The sequence below is a fragment of the Clytia hemisphaerica genome, unplaced genomic scaffold, assembly GCF_902728285.1.
Source record: "Clytia hemisphaerica strain Z4C2 unplaced genomic scaffold, Clytia hemisphaerica genome assembly, whole genome shotgun sequence".
NCBI lineage: Eukaryota > Metazoa > Cnidaria > Hydrozoa > Leptothecata > Clytiidae > Clytia > Clytia hemisphaerica.
The window spans coordinates 247,643-260,632 of record NW_027103281.1 but is presented as its reverse complement, the minus strand read 5'-3'; the positions used below and the strand labels follow the sequence as shown (position 1 = coordinate 260,632).

The following is a 12,990-nucleotide window of genomic DNA, read 5'->3' as shown; positions in this document are numbered from 1 at the left end:
AAAGGGAATCTGCTGAGCTTCAACAATATACAAGACGAAATAACATTGAAATAGCTGGTATCCCTGATTACGTTAAACAACAGGATCTAGAGGCAAAAGTTATTGAAGTCTTTAAAGCTGTTGACATTACAATCTCTTCACAGGATATTGAAGCCTGTCATCGACTCACTCAAAACAAAAATCAAAACGGACCAAAACGTACTATTGTCAGATTCGTAAACAGAAAATTTGCAGAAAAATTCATCAAAAAAGGAAAGGAATTCAAAAAGAGAGAAGTTTTGTCAAAAGTGAATCTTTCTAACACGTTGTATATTAACAATAACCTTTGCAGTTATTATCGATATCTTTGGGGAAAAGTGAAATCACTCTATAATAAGAATGCAATTGAGTCGTTTTGGGTCTTTAATGGGACAATTAACGTGCGTTTTGCTGACAATAACAATGAAGTAATGAAAGTAACACATCTGAATGACTTGATGAATCTTTTCCTGATTATAAAGACATTTTCTATTCTTAAAAAGTAGATAATTCCCTGATTTTTGTTACGCATTTCTTTCTATTGTGATAGAGTATTCTCTTATTGATATTATATGACACTAGTTTTGGCTCGGGAAACATATCCCTTTGAACTTTGAGACACAAGATTAACAATTCTTCAAGCATGCAAAGTGCGAAGTGCACTGTTTGCCTAAAAAAAATTTCTAGAACCACTCAAATTTTTCATTTTTGTCCAAAATGTGAGGGACGATCCCATGCAAAGTGCCTCGGCGTTGAACCAAAATTTGTAAAAAACATCTGGCTCTGTAAACTCTGCAGGCAAGACGCTTTACCTAATTTTGAAACTGAGGATAAACTACCTATTGGTAAAGACATAAGTCATCTAAAATCATATTTTAAACATCTCAACTCAAAATCTAATCATTTTTCTAACTTTGATTCTCAAGTCGACGATCAAGAAGACGATATAACTTATGATGATCATGTATCTCACTTTAATTGCAAATATTACTCAAGAATTTTCTTCTCTGCCTCTTAAGAAAAAATCTTTTTTTGCTTTCCATCTAAATATCTGTTCTTTGGAAAAACACGATGACAATCTTACAACTTTACTTTCTGATCTTAATCATAATTTCAGTATTCTCGGTATCACTGAGACAAGGCTCCATTCTAAAATTGAAGATACCGAACTTTCCATCAGCGGCTTCAATACTTTTGATACTCCAGCAGTCTCCACTGCTGGGGGTACTGCCCTTTTTATTTCTAAATCTCTTAAAGGCAAACCTCGTGAGGATCTTCAAAATTTTATTAATTCTAACAGCGGCAATCTTGAATCCACCTTTGCTGAGATTGTTTTGAAGAATCGAAAAAACTTCATCGTTGGTTGTATCTACAAACATCCTCTTCTCGATGTTGATCTTTTTAATAAAAATTTTTTATCTCCTTTGTTGAAGAAAGCCTGCCAAGAAAATAAAAATCTTATCTTATTAGGTGATTTCAACATCGATCTTTTAACTTGTGACACTGACCTTTCTCACTCTGCGTTTCTCAACAATCTCGGTGCCTACCAAATCCTACCAACAATCACCTTGCCAACAAGAATTACTGACACTTCGAGCACTCTCATTGATAATATCTTTACCTCTTCTGTCAACTATACTTCAGTCTCTGGAAATCTTACTGTTGCTATTTCCGATCATCTTCCTCAGTTTTTGGTTCTAAACACAGACTCTGCGGTCCCGAATTTAAGCCTGAACTTCCTTTTCGTCGAGAATGGTCTAACTTTGATGAAGCCAGCTTCAAGGAAGAATTTGACAGTTTTGATTGGGAAAATCTTCTTGAAATCGACAAGGGGAATTTAGACTCATCTTTTAACACTTTTCAAACCCATTTCTCTTGATTGTATGATAAGCATGTCCCTTTGAAACAACTTACTAGGCGTCAAGCTGATCTCCTGCTGAAACCTTGGGTTACGAGTGGCATTCGTACCTCAATGAAAATCAGGGATAATCTCAAAAATGACTATCTGAGCGTTCCTGATTCTGCAAATGATCTCAAATCTTTCCTTCGAGGTAGGTATAAATTTTATCGTAATCGAATAGTTTCACTCATTCGTGCAAGTAAAAAACTTCATTATTCTCGCTATTTTCAACAAAACTCTAATAACCTTCGTAAACTTTGGCAAGGTGTCCGGGAAGTCATATCTTCTTTGAATTCTAGGTCTAGTATTTCTCTCAACATCAATGATTCTCTTTCTTCATGCCCTCAAGAAGTCTCAGAAGGCTTCAATGATTTCTTCTCAACGATTGCTGGTAAGATACGATCAAAAAACCCTTTCACACGTCATCACTTTTCTGAATGGCTATCAAATGAACGTTGAAATCCTAATAACTTTCTCATCTCGCCAGTCTCCAAACTCGAACTCTCTGTCCTTGAGTGAGAACAAAGCTTCTGGTCCCAATAGCATCCCTTATCGTATTATTTCTTCTAACCTAAATAGTCTGTCTTCGATCTTCACTGACATCATCAATCTTTCTTTTTTTACTGGTGTTTTTCCAAGTCAACTCAAAGAAGCGAAAGTCATTCCGATCTTCAAAAACAAAGGATCTCCTTTTGATGCTGAAAATTACAGACCCATTTCACTTCTTTCAAACATCGACAAAATTTTTCAAAAACTTATGCACAAACGACTGATAAATTTTCTTGATCAGACAAATTCCATATATTCTTTGCAATTCGGTTTTCGCTCTGGACATTCTACTGAGACAGCCCTTCTTTACTGTGTTAACCAAATCTCAAGTGCCTTGGATGAAGGTGATTTCGGTTGTTCCATCTTTATTGATCTGCAAAAAGCTTTTGACACTGTCGACCATTCCATCTTACTAGCTAAACTAGATTTCTATGGTATTCGGGGAAAATCTTTTGACTGGTTTCGTTCTTTTCTAATTGACAGATCACAGTTTGTTTCAGTTTCAGGTAAAAATTCTACATCTAGACGCATGCAACATGGTGTCCCCCAGGGTTCTGTTCTTGGCCCCCTTCTTTTCCTTCTTTATGTGTACGATCTTCATACTACTCTTCGATATTCTCTTGTCAATCTGTTTGCTGATGATACTATGCTCTTTCTGAGAGATGAATCTTTAAAACCTATAGCTAAACGAGCAAATATCGACCTTAAGCTTCTCATGAACTGGCTGAAGGCGAACAAGATCTCGTTAAACGTTGGTAAGACTGAACTTATGATCTTTCGTCCGATTCGAAAGAAGATCAACTATGACTTAAAAATCAAAGTCAATGGACGCAAACTCATACCAAGCAAAGTTGTCAAGTATTTGGGTGTATATCTGGTTGAACATTTGAACTGGAAACACCACATAAACTTTGTTCGTAATAAATTAAAGAGAGCTAATGGAGCTCTCAGTAAACTTAGGCATTATGTCGACAAGAAAACGTTAACATCATTATATTATTCTATTTCTCAATGTCATCTTTCTTACGCAGCCCAAATATGGGGTCAACGGCAGACAATCTATGCTCGCAGGGTCCACATTCTTCAAAAACGAGCTCTTCGGATTATGACTTTCTCTGACTTTCGTGCACATTCATCTCCTTTATTTTTAGAATTCAAGATTCTTCGCTTTTTCGATTTTGTCAAATATCTAAATATTATCTTTCTCTTCAAGCACTTAAAAAACAAACTTCCTACTCCTTTATTGCAAAGTCTCGAGTATAAGCGATTAAATGATACTGATCGTCATGAAGTTATCCGTTCTAAGTCCGGACTTTTAAAAATACCCGAAGTAAAAACAGTGACTTATGGCAATTACTCAGTTTTATACGAATCAGTTCTTGCTTGGAATGAAATTCAAGTTTTCTTAACATTTGATGACAACTCCACACTTGCATTGGATCGTCTTAAGGACTTTCTTAAGTTATACTTTTTGTCTTCGTATACTTAGCTCTCGTTACAGTTTGTCTTCTTAGTTATTTGGTTATTTGAGTTGGTTATTTTATTTTTAAACTTTGTTTTTTTTAAAGCATTTTTTACGAAAGATTTCTTGTCAATTTCTACTTAAAATAAGACTTTTAAAATTATTCAATCTTGTAACTATATCGTGCGGCCACCTCCTTAGTTTAGCTTTTTTGTCTATGAGTGTGGTCGCTCGTCTCGCTTATTAGGACAAATAAATCATTTACTTACTTACTTACTTACTCTACCAGACACTCCTTTTACATCCAATTTTTCAATGTCTGATTTTCTCTCGATAAAGATTGACTTTTTTCGTGGTTCAAATTTTCTCTTATTTTAAGCGACGGGAAATTTGGCGGATAGCTGAAAAATAAATTTTGGCGGGAACTTAATTTTTTAGATTTCCAGTAAATCTGCCAAATCGTTTTGTAGCCTGTAACTCGAATTCGATTTGAGGAAAATTCGAGTTAATCAGCCTTTATAAGGTTAGAGAGGATACCAGCATCAGCAAACATGTTCGAGTTATGGAGGTTCGAGGTATAGAGATTCCACTGTATCTTAAAACACCATGGAAAAGATTTCATTTAAAAGTTTTGTTTTGGTCATACTGTGTTTCGATTAAAGAAAAAATGTTACATAAGAAAAAAGTACCCTATAATGGTTTGCAAATAATTCTGGTAAAATATTGAAAAATCTATCTAATTTTCATTGTGACGGTTTTCAAAGAATCATGGTGTCCAGTGAAAGCATGCCAATGGATTCCTTTAGCGTAGGGATTTGATCCTCCAAAATAGTATTTGCCATTCAAATTACTATTGTGGCAGGCACCATACCACCAAGCTCCCAAATATTGTTTAGCACAATTCCTGCTCCAGGCATCATTGTCTTGATCAAAAGTGGTGAATCGACGACCATTATGAATTGTATTTGCCAAACTATTACCAGCATCTCCTGAGTAACCAGAAGCCGAGAGTTGGTATTTAGATGCTTCATTGCCGACACTGAAACTGGTAAATCTTGCATATTTGGTGATCCCTTCATAGTTGGTCATCTCAATCCATAACTCATTTGCACCATTACCTGTTAAAGCATGAATTTGATCATTCCCAAGCCAATGTTCATTTTGAAGATATCCAAAACCATTTTTATAGTTTTCCCAATTACGATAGAAATTGGTTGATCCATCGATACGTTTTTGGATGACAACCCAACCACCACGTCTCCAGTTTGATGAAGGATAAGTCGAATTCATATCACAATACACATCCATGATGACACCTCCTGGTGCGATTCTGTAGATTCCACTGGCCGTGAAACCAGCATTGAACAAGTCTTGACATCCTGTTTTCAATACAACAGGACTCAATTCACATCCTCTGCAATCACAATAATATCCATCTTGAATGAAAGGGTCATCCGAGCATCTACAATGATCACCACAAGTGTTGGATGGCAAAGATGAACAGTAGCCTTCTCTCTTGGAAACACCACCTCGGTTGCAAACGCCTGGACACCTCAAAGATGCAGTTACCATAGATGTCATTAAAAGACATGAAGCTATTTGTAAAATAGCTACCATTGTTCTTTGATTTCTTCTCCAAGTTCTGATATTTGGTTCTTTGCTTTTTGTACAGTTGCTGTTTCCTTTAGATGATCTTTCATTTGATGAACTTTTTCTTCAAAAACATGGCTTCTTTATAGTTGTCCGACCACGTGTCTCAAATAAAGGACCAATAAAAACTAGTTTCGAAACACTTCCTTTAGAAACTTATTGCGAAGTTTTAAATCATGTTCAAGAAAGGAAACACGTGGTTTTAATATTTTTTAACCATCATTAATTTATTTGGTTTCTATTACAAAATGCTCGAGAAGAAATTTTCAATTAAAATGCAATTACTTAAGATGCACAAACTTTCGCGAACAGAAACTTTCGTGGGACCGAAAAATCGCGAAGTTTATGACATTTGCTTTCGCGAATTTGATAAAAACGATTTTTAGCGAGCATAAACTTTCGCGAATGAGGTATATTTTTTAAATTTTCGGTGGATACAACCAGTATTGTTATCGTCAAATGCATTCAACCCGCAATTGATGGACAACCAGGTCAGATCGTCACATTATCCACATGTTTTTAGAGCAAATCGTGGTGTTCTCAGAATGGGTGATCTGTTAATTTTTCTACCTCCATTTCAACGACCTGATGGAAACCGTGCAAACGAAAAAATAAGTCTAAGAATCGTCTCCGGTGAAAACAATTCCTTGAAAATCAATCTTACGGTAGATTATACTGAACTCCCTAAGTTTCTCTAATTTTTAGAAACCTTTTTTTATTCAATCGCGAGATTCTCTCAGTGTCCCGACGAGGCAAGGGTGTTTCAAAAACTTGTCAACTACCGGGTGTTTCAAAAATTTAATTTTCTCATAATCTTAATTCAAACCCGTATACTTTTTTTTAAACACCCGGTATTTGTTAATTGTGATAAAGGTATGTATCTGTATCTTATCACTTCTTAATCTTGAGCCTACTGTGTGAAAGTTAAAACTTGTAGTTTTCATATAGTATTCGAACTTGCAGATGCATGTAATTGGTAAAGTCGTTATTTGTAATGAAAGAAAAGTCTAATATAAGACAGAAACCCCCCTTTAATAGACCTTTAGCAATTGATTATGAACATTAGAGTAAATTGAATGGTATCCCCAGTATTTTAGGTTGGTGGATTAAGCTGCCAAAATCGGTTACATCATGTTCATATCGAGTCTTAAGCATTGTCTAAGGATATACTAACCCTGAGTTTACAAAATTTCAAATTTATGTTCAAGAAGCGAAACACGTGGTTTTAATGTTTTTAACCATCAATAATTTAATTGGTTTCTATTACAAAATGCTCGAGAAGAAAATTCCAATTAAATTCCAATTATAAGATGCTATATTAAATTTATTCATTTTCAAAGTAATGTAAATAAGAATTGAACTCCAGTAATAAGAGGTATTCTGTCTTTTTTTTTTGATATTTTGCTGACGAACAGCTTTCGTATTTTTCATTCAGCTCTGGGATGAATATTAGAATATTACCAAAGATTATGAGGCCGGTGATTGGCAAAATCAAAACCTTCGCGCCAAATAAAACTTCAAATGCAAACAAAATCATAGTGGAAGTTTATCGTGGCTTGGATCACGAGATTTACGTTTGGCTACGTTTCGAGACATTCTTCTCCTATCATCGGGCCTGATCTCGTTTGGTAAAATGTGTGCGTGATATAGTAAATTGGTACCTATATGGCTAAACCTTTATGGAAATTCAGTGTTTCGTGCATATGACTAAACGACCCTCCTGTTTCCTCAGATCGCTCCGTTTTCGCACTAAATCCTCATAGTCATACTGAAGCAAGAGAACTCCTATGATTGGTTTGTTTTCCCCATTTTCCCGCGCGTTTATTCATGTGAGCCGGTTGCTATTGCCTACCTACAGAAAACTTCCTATTCTCGTCACCACATCAGCTTGATGTGGAATGGATTGGAATGACATTGATTTGGATCATCTGGCCAGATGATTTGGTTATTTAATACTGTTTGTCTTCATCATCAATTTTCTTCTACTGGTTCAACAACAAAGGGAGTTGTCTACACCTTCTACATGATGATTTTAAACTGCTGTTGCCAAACTATAATAGCCTACAGAAGTACCACCTTCGTGCAGCAAATGTTGGTGTTGCTCCTTCACAATTTTTCTTTGTTTTTTGTGCTTTATAAAGAGTTAAATTGGATCATGATTTTTGTGTGATTATGTCACAAGAAATGGTTGATGATGACGTAGCCAAACGTAAAAATCATGTTCGCACGTGACGGATCCGTTTCACTCCGAAACGAAATGAAGCCATTCTATTGGTTACATTACCGTCACGTCGGATTATGGTCTAAATCTCGTGATCCAAGCCACGATAAACTTCCAAAATAAGTTTCCGAACTAAGTCGCTTTTACTTTCGATTTTAAGCAAAATGTAATGCAAATTTTAATGTTCTGCCTGAACAACTAGGCCAGATCGTCACATTATCCACATGTTTTTAGAGCGAATCGTGGTGTTCTCGGAATGGGTGATCTGTTAATTTCAATGACCTGATGGAAGCCGTGCAAACTAAAAAATCAGTCTAAAAAATGTCCATGGTGGAACAAAGTACCTTGAAAATCAACCTTACGGTATATTATACTGAACTCCCTAAGTGAGAGAATTTCTCTAATTATTAAAAACCCTAATTAATTTTTGAGCTGTAAAATGCAATTAAATATAATCCCTCTTGGTCCAATATGGCGGGGTGCCATTGTGGACAATATTCGAAGCTCGAATGATATTTGCTAAACTTCATTTCTGTGGTCATTTTTTACATATATATTCTAAACTTTCAAATATTTATTCTAAGTTTGAAATATATATATATATGCTGATTCTAAAAACAAATCCTCTCTATTCGATATGCATAATAAACTCTCAAATGAGATAATGCTATGATTTGTTAATCTTTGCATAGTATAAGAAAGCCGCGGCTGGAATGATAACATCTGAATTTCTGTTATTCTATCTCTGTCGTATTTGTTGATCAAGAAATCAGTAATATAGCATCTTTAATGGTAAATTTTATTGGTTTGTCGTTAATACTTACTTCTCAGTGCGTTTTAGACATTAATGATATGCTCTTGATAATACACTTGCATTATAAAATCATTGTAAAGAAAAATCAACACTAAGAAATTTAAACAAGCACAAAATGGCTTGACTCAAAAACTAATGAGGTGCCTCGAAATGCCTTCGCAATATTTCAGTGAAATCTTTTTAGAAATCAATGAAAAAGTACATCAAGATAATACTGTGAAAATTTCAAGCCAGCACCTTCAAAATTTATCATTTAAACTGACAGGAAAGTTGTCATCTTGAATACAGTTCTTATAATTTCAATTTTAGCGAAAAAACTATTGTTTCCACAAAATACCCCTAAAATATGTCCAAAATTAGTTCAAGTGTTCTATTGGGTAAGATTCAAAGATATCTAGCAACAAAAAAACTTTTTGTGAAGGAAAATAAGAGATCAATTTCAAAAACTATCTACCAATAATAAACTGAGCATCTTGATGTTCTTATAAAGCTCGGAGACAGAGATGGAACAGCAATTAATTGAAAAGATAATGCGGTACGTATTCCAGCCGCGGCTTTCTTATACTATGATCTTTGTTAGTTTCAAAATATTCATTACATAATGCATTGCGCGGAGTTTTCCCGATTTCCCCGATCTTTACTCAGCCTCCGGGTATTTTTCGCAAACAAATAAATATTATGTCATAGCTATGCAATCAGTAATGAGAAAATATGGCGGAAGAATTTGAAATCTTTTTACAGAACCTTTACACTTTTACTCAAGAAATCACGAACCTTGGACCAGGTAATAATATTGATTTGCTTGAAAATTCTCTACCCAACTGTGAAGATTACTTCAACGTATTGAACTTCATCAATGAAAACCTATTAGAAGCAGAGGTGGATTTTGAGGAGGAGAATCTAGAGGACCACCCAATTGCAGAAGCAATATTGCAACGAACAAGTCAAGCCGTTTGTTTCGGTTGCCTGGGCAAGATAGAATTAGCCTACCAAAGTTACGGAACCGACGAAATTTTTATAATAATCGGGAAAATTGGGGAATTTTTTCGCGCAATGCATTATGTAATATATATTTTTGTAAAACAATTACTCAATCAAACAAAGACATCTACCAAAATATAATTTTGAAATTTTAGATGGATTTTTTCAATTCAATCGAGATTCTCTCAGTGTCCCAACGAGGCAGGGGTGTTTTCAAAAAAGTTTGAATCAAGATTGTGAGAAAAACTAAAATGTTATGAACCTTTTCACCATCAGAATGAGGAAATGCTGACTTTGCTAAATTTGCTTCACGTGTTCAAAAGTTAGCAAGCATATTCAAAAAAATTGTCTTTCGAAAAAGTGTCGTTTCATCCTTCGAATATAAAAAAGATTAGATTTATAGCATTTTTAATTTTCTCATAATCTTAATTCAAACCTGTACACTTTTTTTTTAAACACACGGTATTTGTTAATTGTGATAAAGGTATAATTAAATTAAATAAAACGTATAATTATAAAAATATTAGTGCCTTTTTATGTTTCATCTTTATTTTATTTAGTATTTTCAACACTTTCTCTCCTTGAGGTCAGATCTCTGATCTTCACCATATATATCTGTATCTCAACATTTCTTAATCTTGAGCCTACTGTGTGAAAGTTAAAACTTGCGGGATGCAAGGGTTCGACATCCGGTAATTTAAATTATTCAAGTAATGATTTTTAAAGAACGAAAAGTCTAAAGTCTAATATTATACAGAAACCTCTTTGATAGACCAAAATTAGGTCAAAATTTGAAATTATTTTGATGATTGTATCAAAAGTTATTGGGATTTCAATTTTTATGACGTCATCAAAATAGCGCAAAATTGAGGATTTTTGCGAATTATGCAAAATTTCAAAATGAAAAAACATCTGCCTAGACTGAATCCTATTCTACTTAGTCATACGCTTCGTTTGAGCCCAAAATGAGCTTCTGAAAATGAGTTGTAACGTTGCAAGCATTTTGACCCCGCCTTAATCCCCTGGAGTGAGCCTTTTTACTGACGTGAATACGTGAATTGGACTTTTTTAGCACGTGAATACGTGAATTGAGATATCAGCGTGAACGTGAAAATAAGATTTTTCCACAGTGAATTCGTGAATCAAGATTTTTAGCGTAAACGTGAAAAGCAAATCATTGCCTAAAACACAAGGAAACTCTAAAAATCTATCCAAGACCTAAATACGAAAATCTGTAAATTTTTCTTGCTCGCTTCGCTCGCCTAGTCTTGGATTAATTTATTGTCATATTAACTTATTATCATGGTTAAGTCATTCAAAATAATCAAATTTATGACATTAAAATTCTCAGAGATATCTAAACAAATATTTTTTGTATTTTTGTGAGGGCGTATTTTTCATTTTTAATGACAGTTTTTGTGATGCAAATACTGCATCCAACGAGAGCGTCGTTAGCCAAAACAAAAGAGTCTAGAGAAAATTTTCTCCGTCAGCGTTTAGTAATGGTCGTCTCTACGTAGTCACTTATTTGTTACTACAATACAATACACAAAATGATACTGCGTTAAACTTAAAGACTTGGAGGATTTTTACCCCTTCAATAATTTGCAAAAGTAGATAGTTCAGGGTAGTTCTAAAACATCTTGTATACATGCAGCATCAAGCAATTAAAAAAATAATTCTCATAGATAATGCACATGATGCGTTTTCAAATCTAGGCATTCTAAATTTTAAAAGTTTTCTCTTTGGTGAAACTCTGAAACGCCGCACCGGGTACGGCAGGTACGTCGATCGCCGCACCAGATTTTTGCCAACAAACGGTCAGTGTTAAATAAAATCAAAGATTTTCAAAAAAATTATGTATGACCAAACAAGGCAGTTTTGACTAACAATAGCGTATTAAAGCTGTTTTTCAGTCAGTTTAGCTGTAAAAGATGCCTTAAAAGGTCGACGCTATCGAGAATTAGGTCACAAAACTGCAAAAGAACTTTATATTGGCGAAAATGTTTGGCATAGAAATAGGTCAAACTGCTTAAAGAAACCATAAAAAGGTCATATATTTAACCCAATAAGGTCACAATCGTTTTAACAAAAGATATAAAAGTAAAATTGGCGCGTGAACGTGAAAATGGTTTTTTTCGCGCGTGAATACGTGAATTGGCAAAATTTTGTGCGTGAATACGTGAATTGAGGGTCGACTAGGGGGGCCTCTTACATGACATTTGTTTCTGATTGGTCTAAACTTAACGACAATAGTAAAACCATCTGATGTAATTTGTAAAGCAAGTAACATGGAAATCACGTGAACTTTTTCGAGTAATCACATGTTTTTACTCTACTGATATAATTTTGCAACCCGTGTATTTTCCTCTAAAAAGTTAAAAGATTTTGCCTCGTTTTTCTTAAATTCGGGTGAAAAATCGACACTTGGTGGTGCAAGTACCTTGGGTGCCCCCCCCCCCCCCTTCTTCGGTAGAAAATGCAAGAAGTGTACAAATATGAATAAGATGAATGTAAATTATGTTTTACCATTAGCACAATACATAAAACATCAATATCATAGTAATCACAGTAATCCAATCATAACAAACACGTTTCATATTTCTCATTTAAAGTTTAACAAGGAAATTCCATCTTATCTTTAAATAAACCACAAGCTGAGAAAACACAAAAATGTTTTACTCTACACATTATGAAACACAAGCATATAAATGTGTGGTCCGTTGAGGGTTGGTTATTCAGAATTTCTCTCGTAGAACGCGCACGGCCTAGGTTAGTCGTGCAGGGTTTGGTGTGACCCAAATACACTGCCCGACTCTAAGCCTTCATAGGATTGACCATACACCTCTCTTTTCGCCGTTTTTCAAGAAGAGCTTTTGAGGTCCTAACATACGCTTTTTTCTGGAAAATAATTTGTTTTCTCAAATTTTCTGGGTTTAGGTTAGAAGTTAAAAGTCTTTTAAAACGATTAAAATCAAAGCGTACCAGAGACTCAGAGCTTCCGTGGCGCAATTGGTTAGCGCGTTCGGCTGTTAACCGAAAGGTTGGTGGTTCAAGCCCACCCGGGAGCGAGAACGTTTCTCAGCTATATCAGTGGTATAATCAGTGTGGTGGCTCCTGGGTTTTATAACGTAGCTCGGATTGTTTTGGGTTAAACGATCTAATTGTATACGGTATGACTTTTAGCCACTTCATCAGAAATGATATTATCTATATTGAGAGAGATATACACAGTTTTGTCTTACTAAGAACTGTTCATTATAGAATCAATCTGTCAATAATTTGTATTATAATGAGATACTGTACACATTTAGATTTCTTTTTTAATGTTTGAATTATTTATAAATGCATGTACAAAAATTCGTTCATTTCATGAAAAAGGTTGGTTAATTTAA

The 12,990-nt window shown here is 34.7% G+C and overlaps 1 protein-coding gene and 1 non-coding gene across 2 annotated transcripts; one reads left to right on the top strand and one right to left on the bottom strand.

Moving 5' to 3' along the window:
- Positions 1–4,661: 4,661 nt before the first annotated feature.
- LOC136802566 (ryncolin-4-like) lies at positions 4,662–5,568 on the bottom strand. Its single transcript, XM_067059307.1, has one exon. The coding sequence runs from the start codon at positions 5,544–5,546 to the stop codon at positions 4,662–4,664; it is 885 nt and encodes a 294-aa protein (XP_066915408.1). The 5' UTR covers positions 5,547–5,568.
- Positions 5,569–12,592: 7,024 nt separating this feature from the next.
- On the top strand, positions 12,593–12,666 carry Trnan-guu (transfer RNA asparagine (anticodon GUU)). Its single transcript has one exon. It is a non-coding gene; the product is annotated as a tRNA-Asn (tRNA).
- The last annotated feature ends 324 nt before the right edge of the window (positions 12,667–12,990 follow it).